Raw genomic sequence first — 26,295 nt, 5'->3', positions numbered from 1 at the left:
GTTAGAACTGTATAAGTTAAGTTGAAGCTAAGGGCTCTTTTTACGAAGCCATGGTAGCGGCTTCAGCGCGCGCGACTTTTCATCACGCGCTAAAGCCTGTGCTAGCCTAAAAACTACTGCCTGCTCAAGAGAAAGCGGTAGTGGCTAGCGCGGTCGGTGGTTTAGCACGCGGTATTATGCACGTTAAACCGCTACCGTAAAAAGAGCCCTAAATCATGAAACAATCATGAGCTCTACTTTTCTCAAGACAGGATGCCATTTCTCTTTCTGGAAAAATTATTTTAGCAAATTCATTGATATCTTTATTGACTCAATTAAAGTGTTAGGAATCATCTTAGATTCCAGTCTCATTACATAAGAATTGCCAACTCCAGATGAGACCTTAGGTCCATCAAGTCCCGCGATCCGCACACGTGGAGGTGTACCCTGGCATAGATTTAGTCCCCATATCACTCTATGCCACTCACAAGGAGATGTGCATCTAGTTTACCCTTAAATTCTAGAATGGTGGATTCCGCAATTACCTCCTCTGGGAGAGCATTCCAGGTGTCCACCACTCGCTGCATGATACAGAATTTCCTGATATTTCTCCTGGACTTGTCCCCCCCTCAGCTTTAGTCCATGCCCTCTTGTCCGTGTCACATTGAGCATTGTAAATACAGTGGTACCTCGGTTTATGAGTGCACAGGTTTGCGAGTGTTTTGCAAGACGAGCAAAACATTCGCAAAATTGGTGCCTCGGAGAGAACGTGAACTCGCAGGCCTTAAGCATGCGCAGATGCTCAAGGCCCAGCAGAAGAGGAGGCCGATCTTTGGGCACTGGCACCAACGCACAGGACATGCCGGTGCCGGTGCCCAGATAATGGTAAGAAGCGGCGGGGGGTGCCCAATCGCGTCTGGGGGGTGCCCAATCACGGGAGGGGGGGGTGCCGGATCATGGGGAGGAGGGTGTTGGATTGCAGGGGGGCATTCGGGGGGAGCAATGCCGGTTCTCGGGGGGGGGGAGGGGAACGTATCAAAGAGAGTTTCCATTATTTCCTATGGGGAAACTCGCTTTGATAAACGAGCATTTTGGATTACGAGCATGCTCCTAGAATGGATTATGCTCGTAATCCAAGGTACCACTGTAACTGTTTTTCCTGCTCTATTTTGTTGATTCCTTTCAGTATTTTGAAAGTCTCGATCAGATCCCCTCACAGTCTCCTCTTCCCAAGGGAGAACAGCCCCAGTCTCCTAAGTCGTTCCTCGTAATCCAGGTTCTCCATGTCTTTCACTAGCTTAGTTGCTCGTCTCTGCACCCTCTCCAGCAGTTTTATATCCTTCTTTGGGTATGGAGACCAATGCTGGATGCAGTATTCCAAGTGTGGTCTGACCATCGCTCTATAAAGCGGCATTATAACTTTCTCCGATCTACTTGTGATTCCCTTCTTTATCATGCCTAGCATTCTATTTGCTTTTTTCGCTGCCGCCGCTGCACATTGCGTCGACGGTTTCAGGGTCCTATCTATCAGTACACCCAGGTCCCTTTCTTGTTTGGTCTTTCCCAGAGTTGCACCTGACATTCTATACTTGTGTTCCTTATTTTTTCTGCCTAAATGCATCACTTTGCATTTTTCCACATTAAACTTCATCTGCCATTTCTCTGCCCATTTCTCCAATCGACTCAAGTCGCTCTGGAGTTCCTCGCTATCTTTCTGCGATCTGACTGCTCGGCATAGCTTTGTGTCGTCTGCAAACTTGATGATTTCACTGGATGTTTCCTCTTCTAGGTCATTGATGAAAATATTAAATAATATGGGCCCAAGTATCGAGCCCTGGGGTACACCGCTAGTCACTTTCTCCCAGTCTGAGAACTTCTCATTTATGCCCACTCTCTGCTTTCTGTTCTCCAGCCATTTGCCTATCCATCTTAGTATATCTCCCTCTATTCCATGGCTTTGTAGTTTCCTGAGAAGTCTTTCATGTGGAACCTTGTCAAACGCTTTCTGGAAGTCCAAGTATATAATATCCACCGGTTCTCCACTATCAATTTGTCTGTTCACTGTCTCAAAAAACTGAAGTAAATTTGTCAAACATGATTTCCCTTTCCTGAATCCATGTTGACTGGATCTCATCAGGTCGTGTGTCTAAGTGCCGGACTATGCTTTCTTTAATCAGCGCTTCAACCATCTTTCCAGGGACAGACGTGAGGCTCACAGGTCTGTAGTTTCCTGGCACTCCTCGCGATCCTTTTTTAAATATCGGCATGACATTCGCTATCTTCCAGTCGTACGTTATCTGCCCTGTTCTAATTGACAGGTTGGCAAGTTTTTGCAGTAGTTCTCCGATTTCAACTTTCAGTTCTTTTAAGACTCTCGGGTGAATTCCATCTGGTCCAGGAGATTTGTCACTTTTAAGTTTGTCGATTTGGTGGTAAATCTGGTCCAAATCCACTTCTACTGTGTTGAGGATGTCCTCTACGACTCCCTTGAACACTTTCACTGTTTCAGGTATTGTTGCGGTGTCCTCCTTTGTAAAGACAGACGCAAGAAGGAATTCAGTCTGTGTGCAATTTGTTTGTCATCCTTGATGCATCCTTTTCCTCCCAGGTCGTCCAGCGGTCCCACTGCCTCTTTTGGGTTTTTTTTCCCTTTTACGTATCTAAAGAAGGGCTTGAAATTTTTGGCCTCTTGCGCTATTTTCTCTTCGTAGTTCTTTTTGGCAACCCTCACTGCCCTATGAAATTTCTTCTGATCTTCTTTGTGTTTGTTTCAGGTTTCAGGTTTTTATTCATATTTGATGGATCACTTATTCGATTTACTAAGCAATTAACAATTTCATAAAAACGTGTTACAATGAATAAATAAAGACACAAGACTTGGGACAAACAATTTTAAGACGTACATGGAACGTGAGGATAAGGGGTAAAGTTACATGTTTATGGCTTATAGGGAGAGAGAAAAAAGGGATGAAACAATAGGTCAGGGTAAGAAATTCGAGCCCTAATATTTGTATCTAAAAGAGAGTTAAAAGTTAAACATAAAAATTCAGTGTTAAATGTTAAATGCGTCTTTAAAAAGACGGCTTTTTAAAAGTTTCTTAAATTGACTGAGGTCTTTTTCTTCTCTAATGTTTCAAGCTTCAGTTGGTTTCGTGTGTTTCCATGTTTTAAAGGAGTCCTTTTATTCTGTTATGGCTTCCTTCACCTCTCTGGTAAGCCATGCCGGCTCTCCTTTGCCTTTAGTTTTCTTTACTTTGGAAATCCGTGGAATGTAGAGGCTTTGTGCTTCCGTGATAGTATTTTTCAGTAGGGACCATGCCTGATCTACCATTTTGACTTTGCCCATCTTTTTCTTGATTCGTTGTTTCACCATGGCTCTCATGCTATCGTATCTTCCCTTTTTAAAGTTTAAAGTTCAAGTTCAAGTTCAGATTTATTTTGATTAATCGCCTATATAAAGCTTTCTAGGCGATGTACAATAAAATACAAGTTAATATCATAATATCACATTAGTATTACAAAACATCCAAAACATAATCACAAATAATTATTAATTAGTTAAATAAAATAGAGAAAATTTCTGGTCGTGGTTGAGGTTTTGGTACCTTTCCCCTTCCCCTTCCTGACATCAAGTTTAAAGTTGATCATGTTGTGATCACTTGTCCCCAGCAGGATCGTGACTTCTACCTCCTTTGCCGGTCCCGTAATGCCATTTAGGACCAAGTCCAAGGTGACATTTCCTCTCGTCAGCTCTCCTACCATTTGTTCCAGGAAGCAGTCCCCTAGCACTTCCAGGAACTTTGCCTCCTTGCCACCGTTAGAGGTTCCCAGGTCCCAGTCTATCCCTGGGAAATTGAAGTCCCCCAAGATTATGACATTTCCTGTTTTACATTCATGTTTAATTTCTACTATCATTTCCAAAAATAGAACGCAGTAATTATACAACCTTATTACCAACCAAGGGACCCAACACGGTCCGTGTTTCGGATAACACGCCTTCCTCAGGGGTCCATGGTAAATAAGGTATGAAGCAAACCGCAATAAAATGGTATAAAACTACAAATCCAAAATGTGGCCCTGCAAAGGGTTTGAGTTGGAGACCACTGCCTTAGAGATTTCAAGGTAGCCACCGGACAACCTTAACAGGGGACGTCAAAGAGGTCGAAGCCGGACCAACGGACTTTCTCTGGTGGAGAGAGGACAACTGACTCCCCATTTTCAGTATCCCTTTCTCAAGCCCCGAGTTCCAGCCTAGCCTCTCTCCCACATTTTGGATTTGTAGTTTTATACCATTTTATTGCGGTTTGCTTCATACCTTATTTACCATGGACCCCTGAGGAAGGCGTGTTATCCGAAACACGGACCGTGTCAGGTCCCTTGGTTGGTAATAAGGTTGTATAATTACTGCATTCTATTTTTGGTATAATAAACATTACCTGCATCTTGTACATACTTGTCTGCGGTCGGTAGTAAAGGCCAATCTTTGTGTCCGCACTGTTGTGTCTGGGAATCTTGATTCAGAGGGATTCCAGCTTCTCTTTCTCTTCCGTCGTAGCCTCTCTAACAGATTCTATTCCTTCCCGAACATACAGGGCTATACCTCCACCTTTCTGCCCCACTCTATCTCTTCTGTATAGTTTGTATCCCTGTAGTACTGTGTCCCATTCGTTTTCGTCATTCCACCATGTTTCTGTAATGCCAATGATTTCCAGTTCATCTTTTTTGCTATTGCTTCTAATTCTCCCATTTTGTTTCTCAAACTTCTAGCATTCATATATATATATTTGAGTTCCCTTTGTGCTACCTTCTTGGACTTTCTAAGCTTAGCAGTCTCTACTGTTTCTTTCACAGTATCCTGTTCTGCTCCTGCGTTGTCTCCCTTATTTGCTTGGTGGTCGTCCCCTCCCATGTCTGAGTAGTTGTCCCTAGTTCCTTCTTCGGGGCATCCTATTGCCCGGGCCATTGACTGGTGGTTGACTGTCGTCTTTCCCCTGTCCTTTAGTTTAAAGCCTTCTCAATGGCCCTCTTCATGTTGCCTGCCAATACTCTTGCTCCTTCCTTGTTGAGGTGTAGTCCATCCTTTCTATAGTACTTGCTTTTTCCCCAGAACGCCGTCCAGTTGCACACGAAGTCAAAGCCTTCCTCTTCGCACCGTCGTCTCATCCAGGCGTTGATCGCTTGCAATTCCCCTTGTCTCTTTCCGTCCGCTCTTGGTACCGGAAAGATCTCGGAGAAAGCCACCTTCACCTCCCTGATCTTCAGTTTTCTTCCGAGTGAGCAGAACTGGCCCTTCATCTCTTCCCTTATATTTGTATTTCAGCTGTTATAAGTAAATGCTATTTTACGTTCAGGATGATTCAATTCCTCTTACTGCTACTGACCTTCCCTTGCTCTCTGCTGGGAACATCAATCCTAATCCCGGTCCTCCCAATCATCCCTCAGTCTACTCATGGGGATCACACCACAATCTAACAAATTTTATTTCTGTTTCTCTCCTCCCCCCATTCCTCTTTGCCCTTCTTATGTGCCCTGTGGATTGCCCACTCCGTCTCCACCAAACTTACCTTCATCCACGACCTCCAGGGCCGGATTAACGAATAGGCCCAGTAGGCATTTGCCTAGGGCCTAAACTTGCTAGGGGGGCCCGCTGAAGAAACAAGTAACAAGACCGACTCATCTTCTTACTTAACTACGAATATAACTCACTTATCTTATATAAAGCCAGACAGGATCTCTTCATACATGCTTCTGGACATTACATGGGGAATAATACAATGGGTAAACCCCTTGCCAAATATCTTAAAATAAAAAGGAAAAAAATTAGTATCTCTTCTATTCAGAGCAATTTGAGACATGTTGTGACGACCAATGATTCAATTTCATCCCAATTTGAACATTTCTACACTAATTCTTATCACTCTGAACTTTCATCTTCAGAATCTGAAATTAGCTTATTTCTGAATAAAATTGACCATCCCCAGTTAGATGACCTAACTAAATTAGACTTGCAATCTCCTATTTCCATATCAGAAATCCAATCAGCAATTTTTTCATTAGCCATAAACAAAGCCCCCAGACCCGATGGGATTACCAATGAATTTTTCAAAAAGTTTAGTGTACTATTGGCTCTACATCTCTTAAACTATTATAACTTTATACATCATGCCCCAGAAAAACAATTCAATTTTGCTGAAGCTACCATTATTGTTTTTCTGAAACCTGACACAGATCCCACCCTTGATAAAAATTATAGGCCCATATCCCTTCTAAATTTAGATTATAAGATTATGGCAAAAATTTTATCAATTAGGCTAAATAAAGTTATATCTTCATTGATACATAAAGATCAGGTTGGATTTATTAAAAATTGCCACATAGGGACAATTTAAGACTTTTTCATCATATAAATGCTCATGTTAAAGACCTCTTGGAGCCCATGGTAGGTTTGGTCATTGATGCCGGAAAGGCTTTTGATCATGTCGAATGGCCTTTCCTATTATAGGTACTACACTGGTATAACTGGTATAACTTCAGTGACTGCTTTATTAATTGGATCAAAACGTTATACTGGCAACCTACATCGAAGATCCTTATTGATCTTTATTAACAATTCACTTTCAAAAAAATTCTCCCTTTATAGAGGTACCGGATAAGACTGTTCCCTTTCACCTTTATTAAGAACATAAGAACATAAGAAGGTGCCTCCGCTGAGGCAGACCAGAGGTCCATCTTACCCAGCGGTCCGCTCCCGCAGCGGCCCATCAGGCCTAATTGCCTGAACAGTGTCCCTGACTAATTTTGTAACTGCCTCTAATCCTCTCCCTATGACCTAACTGTACCCCTCAATCCCTTTGACCTCTAGGTACCTATCCAAACCTTCTTTGAAGCCCTGCAGCGTACTCCTGCTTATCACATCTTCCGGTAGCGCGTTCCATGTATCCACCACCCTCTGGGTGAAAAAGAACTTCCTGGCGTTTGATCTAAACCTTCCCCCTTTCAATTTCTCTGAGTGCCCCCTTGTACTTGTGGTTCCCCATAATTTAAAAAATCTGTCCCTGTCTACTCTTTCTATGCCCTTCATGATCTTGAAGGTTTCTATCATGTCCCCTCTAAGTCTCTGCTTTTCCAGGGAGAAAAGCCCCAGCTTCTTCAGTCTGTCAGTATATGAGAGGTCCTCCATACCCTTTATTAGCTTAGTTGCTCTTCTTTGGATTCTCTCAAGTACCGCCATGTCCTTCTTGAGGTATGGTGACCAGTACTGGACACAGTACTCCAGGTGCGGGCGCACTATTGCATGGTACAGTGGCAGGATGACTTCCTTCGTCCTGGACGTGATACCCTTCTTAATGATGCCTAACATTTTGTTTGCCTTCCTTGAGGCTGTGGCACACTGCGCCGACGCCTTCAATGATGTGTCTACCATCACTCCCAGGTCTCTTTCAAGGTTACTCACCCCTAGCGGTGATCCCCCCATTTTGTAAGTGAACATCGGGTTCTTTTTCCCTACATGCATGACCTTGCATTTCCCTATGTTGAAGCTCATATGCCACTTTTTGGCCCACTCTTCCAGCGCTGTCAGATCTTTTTAGAGGTCTTTTCAGTCCTCCGTGTTTTCAACCCTGCTGTACAGTTTGGTGTCGTCCGCAAATTTGATAACCTCACATTTTGTTCCCGCCTCGAGGTCGTTAATAAATATATTGAACAGGAGCGGTCCCAGCACCGACCCCTGCGGAACTCCGCTCGTGACCCATTGCCAGTCTGAGTAATGGCCCTTTACTCTGACCCTCTGTTTCCTGTCCGCCAGCCAGTTTTTGATCCATCGGTGGACCTCCCCTTGCACCCCGTGGTGCCATAACTTCCTTAGCAGTCTTTCATGTGGTACCTTGTCGAAGGCTTTTTGGAAGTCAAGGTAAATGATGTCTATAGATTCCCCTTTATCCACCTGGCTGTTTACCCCCTCAAAGAAGTATAATAAGTTTGTGAGACATGACCTGCCCTTGCAGAAGCCATGCTGGCTAGGCTTTAGCTGCCCAGTGTTTTCGATGTGTTCCCAGATGCTGTCTTTAATCAGCGCTTCCATCATCTTTCCCGGGACTGAGGTCAGGCTCACCGGCCTGTAGTTTCCTGGGTCTCCCCTTGAGCCTTTCTTGAAGATGGGCGTGACATTTGCTATTTTCCAGTCTTCCGGAATCTCTCCAGTTTTTAAGGATAGGTTGCATATTTGTTGAAGTGGCTCAGCTATTTCGTTCCTTAGTTCTTTGAGTACCCTTGGGTGAATGCCGTCCGGACCCGGCGATTTATCGCTCTTTAACCTGTCTATCTGCCTCAGGACATCCTCCTTGTTCACCTCTAGTTGGACCAGATTTTCATCCTGATCTCCTTTTACGATCTCTTCCAGTTCCGGAATGTTGGTTGTGTCTTCCCTCGTGAAAACTGAAGTGAAGAACTCGTTTAACCTGTCAGCTATCTCCTTTTCCTCTTTTACCACTCCCTTTCTGTCTCCATCGTCCAAGGGTCCCACTTTCTCCCTTGCTGGTTGCTTCCCCTTAACGTACCTGAAGAATGATTTGAAGTTTGTTGCTTCCCCCGCCCATCTCTCTTCGCATTCTCTTTTTGCTTTCCTAACCACTCGGTGACACTCCTTTTGGTGTTTTTTGTGCTTCTTTTGGTTGTCCTCTGATTTGTCCTTTTTCCATTTTTTGAATGATGCCTTCTTGTCACTTATCACTTTCTTCACTGCATTCGTAATCCACACTGGGTTTTTTGCTCTATTTTTTTTTTTGCACCCTTTCCTGAACTTGGGGACGCACAGGTTTTGTGCTTCATGCACCGTGCCCTTGAATAAGGTCCAGGCTTTTTCTACAGACTCCATATTCCTTGTGGTGTCGTTGAGTTTCTTTCCCACCATTATCCTCATGGTGTCATAATTCCCTTTTTTGAAGTTCAGTGCTGTCGTCGTAGTTCTTTTCACCTTTGATGGTCCAATTTCTAGCCTGTACTGGATCGTGTTGTGATCACTGTTTCCTAGTGGGGCTAGTACCGCCACCTCTTTAGCGGGTCCCCCTAGTCCGGTGAAGATTAGGTCAAGAGTGGCATCTCCCCGTGTTGGTTCCTTGACCAGCTGTTCCATGAAACAGTCGCTCGTGACCTCCAGGAATTTGGTCTCCCTCATGCAGTTTGAGTGCCCTATACTCCAGTCTATTCCCGGGTAGTTGAAGTCCCCCATCACCACCACACTTCCGCTTTTGCATACCTGCCCCAGTTCAGCCTCCAGATCCTGGTCGATTTCTTCCGTTTGTCCCGGTGGGCGATAGTACAGACCCAATTTTATGTCTGCTCCAGTTTCTCTGGATAGCTTAACCCCTAGTGATTCCAAGTCATCCGCCCTTGCTGTTGTTTCCATCCTGGTTGAAGGTATGGAATCCTTTATATATAGCGCTATTCCTCCACCCTTTTTGTGTGACCTATCTCTCCTGTAGAGCTTGAACCCTGGTAGAGCTACATCCCATTTGTTGTCATCAGTCCACCACGTTTCTGTGACTCCAATTATGTCTAGGAGTCACAGAAACGTGGTGGACTGATGACAACAAATGGGATGTAGCTCTACCAGGGTTCCCCTTCTTTCTGCAATACGTCAATGCCCCTCAATTAAAGGCACCATCTCCAATTCCAGACAAATAAAATTGGCTGCATATGTCGACAACATTCTTCTCTTCATTCAGGATCCTCTCCGCTCTCTGCCAGCTCTTATCACAATTGTTACAGATTATTCCTTACTCTCTGGATACCTAGTCAACTAGGAAAAATCAGAGATCTTTCCACTGAATGATATCGTAACCTTTTCTGAATTTTCAGTTTAAATGGTCCTCTACCACCTTCAAATACTTAGGTATCCTGGTTCACAAAGACTCCTCACATATCATGGAATTGAACATATTGAGAATCAAACAATTGGTCCAACAAACTGTTACTAAATGGTCCTCTCTATTCCTCTCACGGTGGGGAAGAATTGCATCCATAAAAATGACCCTCACCCTCAAATCACATATATTGTATCTATGCTTCCCTCTCTTTGTAAAAAGTCATTACCGTATTTCCCTGCATATAGGCCGTCCCATATATAGGCTGCAGAAAAAACTCAATAAAAAACTCAGAGTTCATTTGGAATAATAAAAAAACCTCATATTGCTCTTGCAAAACTGAGAGCCTCAAGAGATAATGGAGGTATGAATCTCCCAAATTTTCATCTGTACCATATCACTTCACTTGCCAAATATGGTGCTCATTGGGTCCACGATCAGTCTCCGCTAGATCCCCCCTCTTGGTTAGAAATGGAAACATACTTATATCATCCATATCCATTACCTGCTTTATGCACCATGAATATTCCCCAGCAGCTTAAGAAATATACTCTGTTGAATGAAACACAACAGGCTTTGCAGTATCTGTTTGTTTTTTTTCCCAATTCTTTAATATTTTCAAAACTTAGAATAAGTGTAACAATAAAATACAACATTTAGTTGTACATGTTTAAACTTTTATACAAAAAAAACCAAGCAGTAACATACTGTATTTCCCTCAATCCCAAGAATAAAAACATATTTTAAGAAGCATTTCTTTTGAAGAATGATTTATAATCGGTGTCACAGATTAAATCATTTTACAATCTTTACATATTCACCATCTCTCATGTGCTTAACAGTCTTCATCCTTCACGTTTTGCAGACATTTCTTTACAGATACACTTATAATTGTTTTAAGTTCCGGTAATATTATATTTAAAAATTTCTTTACTCTTGTCTGTTTGAAGTTTTTCAGGTATACGCCTTAAATTAAATATTGTTTCAAAGGCTTTGGTAACTTTGTGACCGTTTTTTTTGTTTTGTTTTTAAACTCACGGCCCATGTATATTTTGACAGGATATCTATTACCGTTAAGATGTATTTGTAATCGTTGTTATAACAAGCAAAGGCTGACATGTCGACTAAGTCACTTTGCCACTGGCTGTCAACTTCTGACACCATTGTTTTATTTCTTTTAAAATGGATTCTAGCAGGTCTGTGTAAAATTGTATGTGTTTTGACTTCGGACTGTACTATTGCTCTTTTTTAGCCTCTTGAAGTAGAGGGTTAATGCCTCCATAGCTGTACCCTGTTCCATTTAGCTCTATTAACTTAGCTCTAAATTTTAAAAATGTCTTAAAATTCTGCCTTTTAACATACGCTGTTAGGTGACAGGTTTTTTTTTCAGATTGTTAAAAACTAAGACATACGTCACTATGACAACACCAGGGGGAGGCCGGAACATATTCAGACAGGTTTAAACACACCTCCCCCTCTCCCCTTGGCTTTATCAGGGGGGCTGCAAGGGGCTTATCAGCCGTCATCATGACAATATGGGTGTTACCCATGCAACCATTAACTCAGATTTCCTACTGAAAGTGTCTGTAAAACCAGGAAAGAAAAAAAATGCAGCTTTACAGTTCTAAGCTGTTTCTGCACTGCTCTTAAAACCTGGGGTCTGTTTAAAAAACAAACAAACAAAAAACCCAGGACAGAAACAAAAGCAGCTGTAAATGCCTTTTCTTTTGTGATCTGCCTGTGCATTGCTCTAACGATGAGCTCTTAAAACCTGTCTTTTAACAAAAAAACTGTTAAAATAAAGACAATTTTTTCTGGCCACATCATTTCCGGGGGCTTCGATTAAATTTGTTTCCTCTGACATCATCAGAAAATGCATTTCCATCTCATCAGAAAAGCGCATTTCCGGCGCTTCATTTACCCTGTTTCCGCTGACGTGGTCATAAAAGCGCATTTCCAGCACTTCATTTATCCTGTTTTTGCTTACGTCATCATCAGAATGTGCACTTCCGATAGAGCAGGCACTCCCATTCCCAGTGATATCATCAGAAAGCATATTTCCGGGGTCAAACACGCCCCCATTTCCGGTGATGTCATCAGAAAGTGCATTTCTGGTGACGTGGCAAGGAGCGGGGCATGGGGCAGTGCCACCATCATTCATTCCCATGGGGCAGGGCATGGTCGGAGGGAGGGCATGGCATGGACAGAAGGGGCATGGTATGGGTGGGGCCTGGGTGGGGCTAAGGGAAAGTGGGTGTGGAGTGGGTGGGGCAAGGGCAGAGCTAAGGGAAAAGTAGACATGGAATAGGAGGGGCATGGGCGGGGTTTGGGTAAAAGTAGGCAGAGAGTGGGCATGGTGTGGGCAGAGAGTGGGCATGGCTTAACCCGGAAGTGAACGCTGATTGGTTGATCCTTATCTTTGACAACTGTCAATCATTTTGACATGAGGCGTACCCGTTATACTACTGACCGGAATGATCTATCCAGTCTGCCCAACCGTACCCTCTCTTTAAATTACTGGTTTAACTTAAATTGTTCTTTTTCCTAGCTATTTTTGTGCCAGAACCCAAAGCTCTGCCTGGTACTGTGCTTAGGTTCCATATACTGAAGTCTTTGTCAAAGCTCACTCCAGCCCATCTAAATCATCCTAGCCATCGAAGCCCTTCCCAGCCCATTCTCAATCAAATGTCCATATACGGATACAGACTGTGCAAGTCTGCCCAATACTGGCCATAGTTCTTCAATATATACCATTATTTTCTGATTAGAGATCCCACACTGTTTTGAACTCTGTCACCGTTTTCCTTGTAAGTCCGTGAGAACTGACTGCAACCATTCAGAGAGCAGCACGGGCCCAGGCTGGAGTGTGAAAAGCTCACTCCTGCCTTGTGCGCCGCTGGCCCCAACATAATGAGGCATCTGTCCAGCGAGGGAGGGGCAGGAATAGGGAAAGCTCGCTCCTGCCAATACACCGCTGCACCAGGATTTAAGGGGGATGTCAAAAGGCACGATGGGGGGAGGGGAGAAAAAATTGTTATATTTGCTCCATAAGATGCACAGACATTTCTACTCACTTTTTGGGTAAAAAAAAGTTTGTTTTATGGAGCGAAAAATATGGTAAATCCCTATTTATATACTTCTGAGCTAACCTGGCCAGAAATGGATAACCTGATTAAACTTTTCTTTCAGTATTTGAGTATTGGTCTCACAGTTTCTGTTTAAACTGTACAGCACTTACAAGTACAGTATACAGTAACTTAGGGTTCCTTTTACTAAGGTGCGCTAGAGGTTTTAGCGCGTGCTTAGTGTGCACTATAATGCCGGACGCGCTAAACACTAACACCTCCATAGAGCTTGCAGTAGTATTTTTCGTTTAGCGTGTGGTTAGCGCGCGCTAAAAACGCTAGTGCACCTTAGTAAAAGGAACCCTTAGTTTACTCAGCCTAGACACCCATCTCAAGAAGGCTTCTCAGTCCAGGGTTACTATGGAGGAACATAAACTTAGATTGGAGAATCATTAAAGGAAGTGGAAAGGAGTGTGAAAGAAAAGCAATGGGTACAAACTGATCATGTCCTGACCCAAACCAAGGAGATGTCCCTCTAAGTGGAGAAATTAAAGAGGTCTTACAACTTGCTAGCCGAGAGCAACATGGCTACAAGCCTAGATGCCAGAGGGCACTAGTCTGAATGATTACTGAAGTTGTTCAGTGGAGAAACAAGTATGCCCCAAGGCCCAGATTCTATAAATGTTGCCTGAAGTTAGGTGCCTAGATCAGGCCAACTAACTTAATTATTACTTTAGTTTAACTGATGCTGTTAACCTTACCTCTGACTCTCTCACCCCAGTCCCTACACTCTACTGTAACGCCAGATCAGTCCGAAACAAAACCCAAATATTAAAAGATTTACTCGAAGATTTTGATCCGGGTTTTTTGTGCATCACTGAATCATGGATCGAAAAAGATGACTTACTCACTCAAAACGAACTCTGTCCCCCAGGCTACCATGGCCTCTTCTCTCCCAGAATAAACTGGAAAGGAGGAGGTCTGGCCCTACTCTACAAATCATTCTTTAATGTTGAGCTCCTCGAAAAGGGCAGCCACTCTTCTTTAGAATTCATGCTAGCTTCAATAAATGACGAACTTCATCCCCACCCATTAGGCATCCTGCTACTTTACCGCCCACTCACCCCCTGGAATAAATCCTCTGAATTTGTTCTTGAGACCATAACAAGGGCCTACTTAAAATTCCATAGACTACTGATCATTGGCGACATAAACCTTCACCTAGATGACAACACCAACAAGGACACAACTGACTTCAAAGACTTCCTCACTTCCCTAGGCTTCACTGCTCCTCCGCCCATCCCTATCCACGAAAAGGGGCACTCTCTTGACATCATCAGCTTTCTTGACCTGACTGAACACAAAACTTCTACTGATGAGACCCGATGGGAACATGTCCCCTGGTCCGATCACCTCCTAGGCTCTTTCTGCCTCCCCATCTTCATGTCACACCTTGGTACCCCAACCCGAGCCACAAACTCTATCACCTACCGCAAAAAAATCACAAGTGAACTGTTCTGGTCCCAGTTTCTCAACACACTTCCTCCTTTTCCCAAACACGCGGACCCAGGCTCAAATTGGCACTACTGGGTAACTCTTTCCGGGACCACGCACCATGCCTTTGCCCCTCTATCCACTAAACCCATCTCCTTCTCCCACAAGGCTCCCTGGTATCTCCCATACCACAGGGAATTAAAACAGAAATGTCGAGCCTTGGAGCGAAAATGGAAAAAATCTAAATCCCCTTCAGACAGACAATCCTGGAGAGACAACATCAAGTTCTATAACACCGTATTAAAAAAAGCTAGGAAGAATTTCTATGGAGATAAAATCTCCAGGTCAAAAAACCAAAACAGTGCACTGTTCCACATCTGGCGCAACCTAATCTCAAAAAACGACTCCACCTCCTCCCCCTCCCTCCCATCTCCAAATGACCTAGCCAAATTTTTCAACGAGAAGATCACTACCATAAAAAGTTCATTCCCCCCAGCTGTCTCTTACAACTCTCTTCCTCCGAATGACTCCAACCCTATCCCTGCTGACAGATCATGGACTTCCTTCGAACTCATATCCGAACCCCAGGTCTCTAAACTTTGCCTCAAACTTAAATCCTGCAAATGCATCCTAGATCCGTTCCCATCCTACCTTTACGAACACATTCCTGCACAGACCATCTCTTCCCTTACCAGCCTTATAAATAAAGCTTTACTATCGGGCCTGTTCTCCACAGAAACGGGACACATTGCCTTATCCCGTCTTCTGAAAAAAGCCAATCTCGACCCTTCCTTACCATCGAACTACCGCCCCATAGCAAATATCCCTCTTTTAACTAAACTGCTAGAGACCATAGTCGCTACTCAGCTCTCCTCTTACCTAGACAGATTCTCCATTCTCCAACACTACCAATACGGATTTAGACCCAATTTCAGCACCGAGTCCCTCCTAGTTTCCTTAATTTCAAAGGTGCAACAACTACACTCTCGAAACAAATTTGCTGTTCTACTACAATTCGATCTCTCCGCGGCTTTTGATGTCATGCACCTTGACATACTAATTTACCAACTTTCTGAGATAGGAATAGACTCCTTCGTCCTAAAATGGTTCTCAAACTTCCTTCGCTCTCGTTCTTACATTGTCAACACAAACGGCTCCAGATCCGCTCCGTGGACACCATCTTGTGGTGTCCCACAGGGTTCTCCCCTATCCCCTATTCTGTTCAATATGTATATGACCTCCCTGAAGCTCCTCAAACTATCCCCCTTGAAACAATATACACATACGCTGACGATATCTTTATCCTCCTTGAAACAGACCAGAACCGCACAAACCTCCAAGAGAACATTATGCATAATGAGACTTCACGCCTGGTCCCTCTCGGTACAGATGAAATTAAATGAATCAAAAACAAAAGTACTCTGGCTCGGCCCAAAATTAGAATACCTGCCCACCCTCTTCACACTACCCACAGGCTCTGCTCTGCACCTTGAGTTCTCAAGCAAGGTCCTCGGCATCATTATCGATTCTTCTCTCTCCCTCAACGATCACCTCAATTCCTTGGCAAAATCATGCTTTTTCAGCCTCCACATGCTGAGGAAAGTAAGATCCTACTTTCACCAAAAACATTTTGCCACCCTTGTACAATCCATCATCCTCTCCAAACTCGACTACTGTAATGCCATTTATTTATGCCTAACAAAAAAATTCTTCATAGACTCCAGCTTATCCAAAATACCGCAGCCAAGCTGATTTTTGCAAAATGCAAATTTGACCACGTCTCCCCACTACTTCACTGGCTCCCAGTGCTTTCCATAATTCATTTCAAATGCTCCTGTCTGGCTTTCAAGATCATTCACGGCATCCTTCCGCCCCTAATCCCACTATCCTTTAACGCCTCAAGGCCTGCTACCACCAGATCCGCCCACAGACATAAACTATCCTTCCCCTCTCTACACGGTATTCTCTACGCAGGCAAACTGGGAAAATCCCTCCTCTCCAAAATCACAGGCCTTTGGAACGATCTCACTATCCCGCTGCGGAACCTGGATTCCCTCCAATTATTCAGCAAACAATTGAAAACCTGGCTCTTTTCTAACATATAATCATTTTTTCTAACATAAAATCATTTCTTCTCCTGTTTATATTCTCTCTATTCATATACTCTTGTAAATCTTTCACCTCTCTTCTTATATTTTTAAGCTTTGTAAACCGTGTCGAGCTCCACTTCCGTGGAGATAATGCGGTATATAAACTTAAGGCTTAGTTTAGTTTAGTTTAATGAGCAATAATGAGCTCATAATTGGCAAAAATGTAAATTAATTGGGTGGTAGGTGCCTAACTCAGTAGGTGTCTAGCCCAAGGCATCTACCAGAAAATGGGTGTGGTTATGGGCGAATCTTGGGCATGTTTTGCTGCTAGGTGCCTAAATTGGACTTAGGTGCAGTGTTCAGGTCAAGAAAACCCTGGTATACATATGTGCCACTTAGGTTCCGGTAGGTATCAAAATCTTTAGTCCAATTTAGGTGCCACTTGGCAGATTCTGTAAATGGCACCTAACTGAAAATTGACAGCCACTATGCACTTAATTCCTTGGCACCTAAGTTTTAGGCACCCATTATAGAATCGGGGCCCAAGTATGCAACTAGAACCAGAAATGCCATGCAAGAAAGTGAACAACCTGCCAAGTAATGAGAAGGAGGGCTGGTCCAATGTCCTAAGGTTCTGGAGAATAGCCACTAAGAATGTTGACATGTTGAGTGAATTGCTTCAGGAATATGAGAAAGCTACTGTAAAATAGTTAAACAATATTAAAATGAAATTCTTAGAAAATGGGAAATCTATGAATTTCATATTGGAATTTTACCCTGCACCTATGGACCAAGGTGCGGTGACAGTGGGCAGAACTAGTGAAAAGCTTGTAATAAACTGTGACAGTTACTTCTTGCCAGAAGAGAAGGAAGGCTCCCAACCAGGTTTGAGTAACCCAGAACAGGGCACTAGAGAAAGCAAAAAAGATGAAGATGCTGGAATTGGAAGCAATTTGCTGACTGTGCAGTCAGATCCCTGGTCAATACTTCAGCTTCATGCAGCTCCATGTGAAAGATGATGTGAGGCCAGAGAATCCTTTGATTGGAATTGGATTGTAAGCTAAGTAAGAGGTACAACATCCATCATGCAGAGAACCTGTTACAAAAGAACTATTGAGAATGAAGAAGTGGGCTGAGAAGTAGCCAAAGCATCTCAGATCGGTATACCTTGAGAAAAGACAGGGCAGTCTAAGAGGGTCCCTTGTTGTGGTTACCTGAAGATGTGCTGCTAGAATGCAGAAAAGATGGCCGAATCTGGATGCAGATTGCAAGTAGAGGTATCCTTGTGCCCAAGAGCCAGATAGTTCAAGGCCCTTGATGTGATGAGGCCCAATGGTTGCTCAGTATACTATGCTCCATCTAAATCAGGGATCTCAAAGTCCCTCCTTGAGGGCCGCAATCCAGACGGGTTTTCAGGATTTCCCCAATGAAAATGCAATGAAAGCAGTGCATGCACATATATCTCATGGGAAAGAAACTCAACGATACCGCAAGGAAGATGGAGTCCATAGAAAAAGCCTGGACCCTACTCAAGGGCACGGTGCACGAAGCACAGAACCTGTGCGTCCCCAAGTTCAGGAAAGGGTGCAAAAAAAATAGAACAAAAAACCCAGTGTGGATAACAAATGCAGTGAAAAAGGCAATAAATGATAAGAAGGCATCTTTCAAAAAATGGAAAAAGGATCAGACAGAGGACAACCAAAAGGAGCATAAAAAACACCAAAGTGAGTGTCACCAAGTGGTTAGGAAAGCAAAAAGAGAATATGAAGAGAGACTGGCGGGGGATGCAACAAACTTCAAATCATTCTTCAGGTACGTCAAGGGGAAGCAACCGGCTAGGGAGGAAGTGGGACCCTTGGATGATGGAGACAGAAAGGGAGCGGTAAAAAAGGAAAAGGAGATAGCGGACAGGTTAAATGAGTTCTTCACGTCAGTTTTCACGAGGGAGGACACAACCAACATTCCGGAACCCGAGGAGATCGTAAAAGGAGATCAGGATGAAAATCTGGTCCAGCTAGAGGTGAGCAAGATGGATGTCCTCAGGCAGATAGACAGGCTAAAGAGCGACAAATCGCCAGGTTCGGACGGCATTCACCCAAGGGTACTCAAGGAACTAAGGAACGAAATAGCTGAGCCACTTCGACAAATATGCAACCTATCCTTAAAAACTAGAGAGTCCCAGAGGACTGGAAAATAGCAAATGTCACACCCATCTTCAAGAAAGACTCAAGGGGAGACCCGGGAAACTACAGGCCGGTGAGCTTGACCTCGGTTCCGGGAAAGATGATGGAAGCGCTGATTAAAGACAGCATCTGGGAACACATCGAAAACAATGGGCAGCTAAAGTCGAGCCAGCATGGTTTCTGCAAGGGCAGGTCATGCCTCACAAACTTATTATACTTCTTTGAGGGGGTAAACAGCCAGGTGGATAAAGGGGAATCCATAGACATCATTTACCTCGACTTCCAAAAAGCCTTCGACAAGGTGCCACACGAAAGACTGCTAAGGAAGCTATGGAACCATGGGGTGCAAGGGGAGGTCCACCGATGGATCAAAAACTGGCTGGCGGACAGGAAACAGAGGGTTGGAGTAAAGGGCCATTACTCAGACTGGCAATGGGTCACGAGCGGAGTTCCACAGGGGTCGGTGCTGGGACCGCTTCTGTTCAATATATTTATTAACGACCTCGAGGCGGGAACAAAATGTGAGGTTATTAAATTTGCGGATGACACTAAATTGTACAGCAGGGTCAAAACCATGGAGGACTGCAAAGACCTCCAAAAAGATCTGACAACACTGGAAGAGTGGGCCAAAAAGTGGCAAATGAGCTTCAACATAGGGAAATGCAAGGTCATGCATGTTGGGAAAAAGAACCCGATGTTCACTTACAAGATGGGGGGATCACCACTAGGGGTGAGCACCCTTGAAAGAGACCTGGGAGTGATGGTAAACACAACATTGAAGGCGTCGGCACAGTGCGCCACAGCCTCAAGGAAAGCAAACAAAATGTTGGGTATCACGACCAGAAAGGTATCACGACCAGGATGAAGGAAGTCATCCTGCCACTGTATCGTGCAATGGTGCGCCCGCACCTGGAGTACTGTGTCCAGTACTGGTCGCCGTACCTCAAGAAGGACATGGCGGTACTTGAGAGAGTCCAGAGAAGAGCAACTAAGCTAATAAAAGGTATGGGGGACCTCTCATATACTGACAGACTGAAAAAGCTAGGGCTTTTCTCGCTGGAAAAGCGACGACTTAGAGGAGACATGATAGAAACCTTCAAGATCATGAAGGGCATAGAAAAAGTGGATAGGGACAGATTTTTCAAACTATGGGGAACCACAAGCACAAGGGGACACTCAGAGAAATTGAAAGGGGAGAGGTTTAGAACAAACGCCAGGAAATTCTTTTTCACCCAGAGGGTGGTGGATACATGGAACATGCTACCGGAGGATGTGATAAGCAGAAGCACGCTACAGGGCTTCAGAGAAGGTCTGGACAGGTACCTGGAGGACAAAGGGATAGAGGGGTACAGATAAGAGTAGAGGTAAGGTTTTAGGGATAGGATTAGACATAATTTATAAAATTAGTCAGAGACCACTGTTCAGGCAGTGGGCCTGATGGGCCGCCGCGGGAGTGGACTGCTGGGCGAGATGGACCTCTGGTCTGCCCCAGTGGAGGCAACTTCTTATGTTCTTATGTTCATGCATATTCATTGGGGAAATCCTGAAAACCCGACTGGATTGCGGCCCTCAAGTAGGGATTTTGAGACCCCTGATCTAAATATTAGTGATGGAAGCATTGTCTATCTGGAGTAGGTTTCTGATATCGGGCCAAAGACAGTTTTGGGGAGCCCTGGTAGCCCTTGCCCTTTATTTGAGGTGGCCCCTATAGTGTCAAGTGATCAACTTGAGAAGGATGAGCTGAGGAGGAGAAGGATATGTGAGGCAAAATGTGGTACAAGACAAAGTTTCCTTAGGAACACTCTCTCATTGAAGTGGAGCCACCTTAAAAATATGTATATTTAAAATATGTATATATATGTAGGTCAGTAGGGTAGGGCTCAAGTAGAGTACAGAAAATTAGAAGCCCTTAGGGAAGAATAGATAAAGGATTATGTTAGAAGTTATTTTACTGTATATTGAAAAGTGCTTGAACAGACCTTATTAGAAGTACCAAGTGTGTGGCGAAACAGAGCCAATTATTGTCCTATTGTTTATATAAACAATTGTTTTGAATGTTACCTGCAACCTGTGTGTGAGTATGTCACATTTGTGTGAGGTTCTGCAGCCAGCTGCTAGCCACACGCCCATACCAAGTTAAAATTGTATCATTTTCAAAGAAAGAGACTGATCATGAAAAAGAAATGGAACTGAACATACAAAACACCTAAGCATGGATTTAGACTGTTTTCTTTGGTTGATGTTTTTAGATTTTTTTTTTAGCACCCTGCTTCAGTAAAAGAAGCATTTTTTTCTGAGAATGGAGACATCAGTGCCATTACCATTTATCATCCTGTCAAGTAGTTAGATTTTTTAAACTTGCATTGGCATGATTGTTCTGTGGAACAAAAAGAGAACAAACAATTTCATCTCCAGATTAAATAAAATGGCAAAATGAAGGTATTTTTCTCAGCAACTCTTTTTATGATAAATCTCACCTCCAAAGGACCCTGCTATTGAATAAGCTTTTATCCTGATTACCTGCTTTTAGAGTACAGCTTGATAGAAGGCAGCTGTGTATGTGTCCACAATGTTCCATTTCAGCAAAAGAAGCGAACTGAAAATGTTGCTAGATTGTGATTGCATGTTGTGAACTTACTAACATGGGCTTAATGCCCAGAAGATAAAATACAATTGTTTTCATTGATTTCAAGTATCTGTTATACAGTTTGAAGAAAGGAATCTACTTCTACTACTACTGTTATTTATCATTTCTATAGCGCTGAAAGGCATATGCAACACTGGACATTTAATAGAAGAGCTTACAATCTAATATGGACAGACAGAAGGGACATATAGGGGTTGGGGAGTTTCTTGCAGAGAGAATGAAAGTATGGAACGGGTGTCTTACAGTGAGTGGGAATTAAGAGTTGAAAGTAGCCTAAAAAAATTGGGCTTTTAGCTTGGATTTGGATATTGCTAGAGAGGGAACCTGATGTAATGTCTCAGGCAGTCTGTTCCAGACATTTGGCGCAGCAGGATAGAATGGACAAACTCTGGAGTTGGCAGTGGAGGAGAATCTGCTTTAATTTGGTATGTCAGCAAGACTAAAATAAATCTTACCATTCTGAAATGTTTTAGGACTTTTGGTACTTTTCTTTTCTGGAATGTTTTTATATGTCTATGTATGTATTTTGTTCTAGTGAAACTGCATGTAACATTACAGCTTTTGCTATTTCAGGTTCCTGTCACTGTGGAAAGTGCATCTGCTTCTCTCAGGAGTGGTATATTTCAGGAGATTTCTGTGAATGTGATGACAGAGATTGTAACAAGCATGATGGGATCATTTGCACAGGTTTAGTACTGATTAGCCTCTTAATTACTCCTTAAACAAGAATAAAGTTATTATTATTAATAAACCAGACAAAGGACTGGGGTGAAGCCAAGGTTCAAAGGCCCAGATTCACTAAGGCCATGGATTAGATCCGATCCCTGGCCGGGGGGGCTGATTCACAAATCGCTCTTATGCAAATGAGGGCAATCAGAATCACGCCCCCAACCGACCGCCCGGATCTCTCTACAGCGATCCCGATTCATACACAGACAAACTGTAGATGGTCTGCACAAGTGCTGGCCCTCCGTGCACGGCAGAGTAAGAAACTTTACTTATTTTGCTTTTTTTTTTCGCAAGCCCATGGTTTTAACCCGCTTTAAACCCAAGGGTTAAAACCACAGGCTTGCACTGCGGGGAAGGGCAGGAGAGTCGGGGCAGAGAGCAGGGCGACAGTCAGAAAGGACCTGAGCAACTGGTCCTCAGCAGTCACTTATTTTTGGATCAGTCAGCCCAGTCGGTGTCCCTCATTTTTTTTAGTGAATTGCTGCCTGCCTACATTTGAATGCCGTTCCCCCTCATTTACATGCGTGGATCGGAGGATGATCGAGATAGAGGTTAGTGAATTGGGTCGGAGAGAAATCGGGTCACAAAAGGGGTTGGTAAGTGGTCAGAACTTGATCGGTGGGCTTAGTGAATTGTGTTTTAAGTTAATTCACTCTACTTTGTTTCAGGTCAACTGTTAAGATCTATGTACACAGCAAACCTTGTTTGTCTCATTATGGGCTCCATTTACAAAACATCGCTACTGATTAGCATGCCCTGAATGCAAAAAAGCCTGTGGGAATTGAATGGGCTTTTTTGCATTCAGTGTATTGCTAATCAGTAGTTCCACCTCGTAAATGGAGCCTATATTTTGAAATAACACAGGGTTTAACTATTTTTAGCATGTGTTCATTATATTTATGGCCCAAAGCAGATGTGATAAGCTATATGTAATACTGCTGTCACCTCTCCCAAGCCTGATCTCATCACCTTTGTCTTGAATTTTGATATCTTTCACCACCCTATACTCAGTCTCCAACACAAATACGAGCCCATACTCCAGGAGGAATTCTGTGCAAAAAAATTGAAAATTCTGCACATTTTATTTCTAATTTTTTTGTTCAGAATTCTCCCATTATAAAGGCTGGCATCTCCCCCTAGGCATGTAATACCCCTTCCATAGCCACAGCAGTTTCCCATGTACTTTCCTACAGACCTCTACTCTATTCCCATTTTACATATACACTATACTATAGGTCCATTTACAATACAGAAAATCACTCACACAGTAATTATTCTGGACTCATCTGCAAGAAGTATGACTGCACCTAAAGCGGCCCTAAGATTTCTAGTAGGGAATTACAAGGGGATGAGACTCATGGTGGGGAAGAAGATTAAGAAAAGGATAAGCACTGTAAAAACGCTAGAGCAAGCATGGTCCCTTTTTAAGGACACGGTCACCGAGGCGCAAAATCTATATATACCGCGTATCACCAAGGGATCCAAAAGGAAAAAGAACAAGGAACAGGTGTGGCTCACTGTAGCTGTGAAGGAAGCAATCAGAGACAAGAAGACTTCATTTAAGGAATGGAAAAGGTTAAAAATGGACAAAAACTGGAAAAAGCACAAACAACATCAATGCAGGTGCCAAAAGGCGGCCAAAAGAGACTAAGAGGAATAAAATAGCTAAGGAGGCGAAAAACTTCAAGCAGTTCTTTCGATATATGAAGGGGAAATGACCCGTGAAGGAAGCGGTAGGGCTGTTGGATGACCATGGAATAAAGGGAGTGCTAAAGGAGGACAAAGCCATCGCCGACAAACTGAACACATATTTTACGTCTGTATTTACCGAAGAGGATATATACAACATACCGAAGGCTGATAGGCTATACGCAGGAAATGAGGATGGGAAACTGACAGGGTTGACGGTCAGTCTAGAAGAGGTATGCAGGCATATTGATAGGCTTAAAAATGATAAATCTCCGGGACCGGAGGGCATCCATCCAAGAGTAATCAAGGAAATGAAAGGGGCTATAGCTGAACTGCTTCAACTAATAACCAATCTGTTAATCAAATCGGGAAGGATTCCAGAAGACTGGAAAGTGGCGATTGTCACGCCGTTCTTCAAGAGAGGTTCGAGGGAGATCCAGGAAACTACAGACCGGTGAATCTGACCTCGGTACCAGGAAAGAAGGTAGAGGTGCTGATAAAGGACCACATCATTGATCACCTTGACAGACATGATCTGATGAGGACGAGCCAGCACGGCTTCAGCAAGGGAAGATCTTGCTTAATGAACTTGCTGCACTTCTTCAAGGGAGTAAAAAGGCAGATAGACAAGGGCGAGCTGGTCGACATTGTATATCTGGATTTTCAGAAGGCGTTCGACAAGGTCCCGCATGAATGACTACTTCGAAAAATTGCGAGCCATGGAATCGAGGGTGAAATACTCATGTGGATTAAAAACTGGTTGGCGGATAGGAAACAGAGAGTGAGGGTAAATGGACAATACTTGGACTGGAAAAGCATCATGAGCGGAGTGTGTAGGGTTCGGTGCTTGGACCATGCTCTTCAACATATTTATAAATGACCTAGAAATTGGTACGATGAGCAAAGTGATTAAATTTGCGGACGATACGAAGACGAAAAAAGGATTGCGAAGACCTGCAATGAAGACGCAGAAGGATTTGGAAGACCTGCAATGTGACATAAACACGCTCGAGAAATGGGCTGCGACATGGCAAATGAGGTTTAATGTGGATAAGCATAAGGTGATGCATGTCGGTAACAAAAATCTTATACACGAATATAGGATGGCTGGTGTGGTACTCGGAGAGACCCCCCAGGAAATAGACTTGGGAGTACTGGTCGACAAGTTGATGAAGCCATCAGCGCAATACACAGCGGCTTCGAAAAGGGCAAACAGAATGCTAGAAATGATTAAGAAGGGGATCAAGAGCAGATCGGAGAAAGTTATCATGCCATTATACTGGGCCATGGTACGCCCCCACCTGGAATACTGCATCCAGCACTGGTCGCCGTACATGAAGAAGGACATGTAAGGGTCCAGAGAAGAGCGACTAAAATGGGTAAGGGGCTGGAGGAGTTGCCGTACAGTGAGAGATTAGAGAAACTGGGCCTCTTCTCCCTTGAAAAGAGGAGACTGAGAGGGAACATGATCGAAACATTCAAGATAATGAAGAGAATAAACTTAGTAGATAGAGACAGGTTGTTCACCCTCTCCAAGTAGAGAGAACGAGGGGGCACTCTCTAAAGTTAAAAGGGGATAGATTCCGTAAAAAACATAAGGAAGTTCTTCACCCAGAGAGTGGTGGAAAACTGGAATGCTCTTCCGGAGGATGTTATAGGGGAAAAATCCCTCCAGGGAATCAAGATAAAGTTAGACAAGTTCCTGCTTAACAGAACGTACGCAGGTAAGGCTAGTCTCAGTTAGGGCACTGGTCTTTGACCTAAGGGCTGCCACGTGAGCGGACTGTTGGGCACGATGGACCACTGGTCTGACCCAGGAGCGGCAATTCTTATGTTCCTAAATTCTTGACTTATAAGAAGACAATGCTAATGTGGGAATATTATTTTTATTATAGATAATAATAATTAGCAAATATCGCAAGCAAGTTACAAACATATGCAAAATAGATATATAGATAGGTTGTGCTACAATATTTTCTGAAAAGAGATAACAAAGCAGCTGCTATATGAAGGGCCATCAAAACGTTCTCAGCCCAACCAACAAAGCTGGGGCAGTTTCTATTAAGGGCTATACACTTAGTCCAGTGATTTTCCACTTTTTTCATTCTGTTGGAAAAATACAGAATGAAAAAGGTGGAAAATCACTGGACTAAGTGTATAGCCCTTAATAGAAACTGCCCCAGCTTTGTTGGTTGGGCTGAGAACTTTACAGCAGCCCCTCATATTAGGTTATAGACTAGAGAATGGCCCGGGGAAAAATTTGTCCCTGTCCCAACCCCATCCCTGCGAACTTGGCCCTATCTGCAGCCCATCCCCGCCAGCTCAGTCCCTGTTCCTGCCCCATCCCCGCAAGTTCGGTCCCTGTCCCCGCAAGCTCAGTCCCCATCCCTGCCCCATCCCCACAAACCATCTGATTCCATTTGCAAAAGCCTTGAATATTTATGATTTTATACTGAACTTATTTTATTAAAGTATAAAAAGAAACAATAGTCTGTACAATTGTCATTTTATAAATCATAGAGCAAGGATCAACAGGGGTTTTCCCTGTCTCCCCTCTCC

General features: G+C 43.5%; 1 protein-coding gene across 5 annotated transcripts in view; it reads left to right on the top strand.

Annotated features, from left to right (window-relative positions):
- ITGBL1 (integrin subunit beta like 1) overlaps positions 1–26,295 on the top strand; it is a 541,162-nt gene that overhangs the window by 487,381 nt on the left and 27,486 nt on the right. For 4 of the 5 annotated variants that reach the window (XR_004539893.1, XR_004539894.1, XR_004539892.1 and 1 more), the window contains exon 10: positions 21,892–22,005. The exons of the other annotated variant lie outside the window; for it this stretch is intronic. Coding sequence is in view for 1 of the 4 variants with exons in the window: in XM_033948881.1 (XP_033804772.1) it covers positions 21,892–22,005 (114 nt within the window). In the remaining 3 variants the exon portion in view is untranslated. The remainder of the gene's footprint in view (positions 1–21,891; positions 22,006–26,295) is intronic. 5 annotated transcript variants of the gene reach the window in all.

The sequence above is a fragment of the Geotrypetes seraphini genome, chromosome 6 (genome assembly GCF_902459505.1).
Source record: "Geotrypetes seraphini chromosome 6, aGeoSer1.1, whole genome shotgun sequence".
Classification (NCBI taxonomy): domain Eukaryota; kingdom Metazoa; phylum Chordata; class Amphibia; order Gymnophiona; family Dermophiidae; genus Geotrypetes; species Geotrypetes seraphini.
Note: the sequence above shows the minus strand (reverse complement) of the source record. Positions and strands in the feature narration are given on the sequence as shown.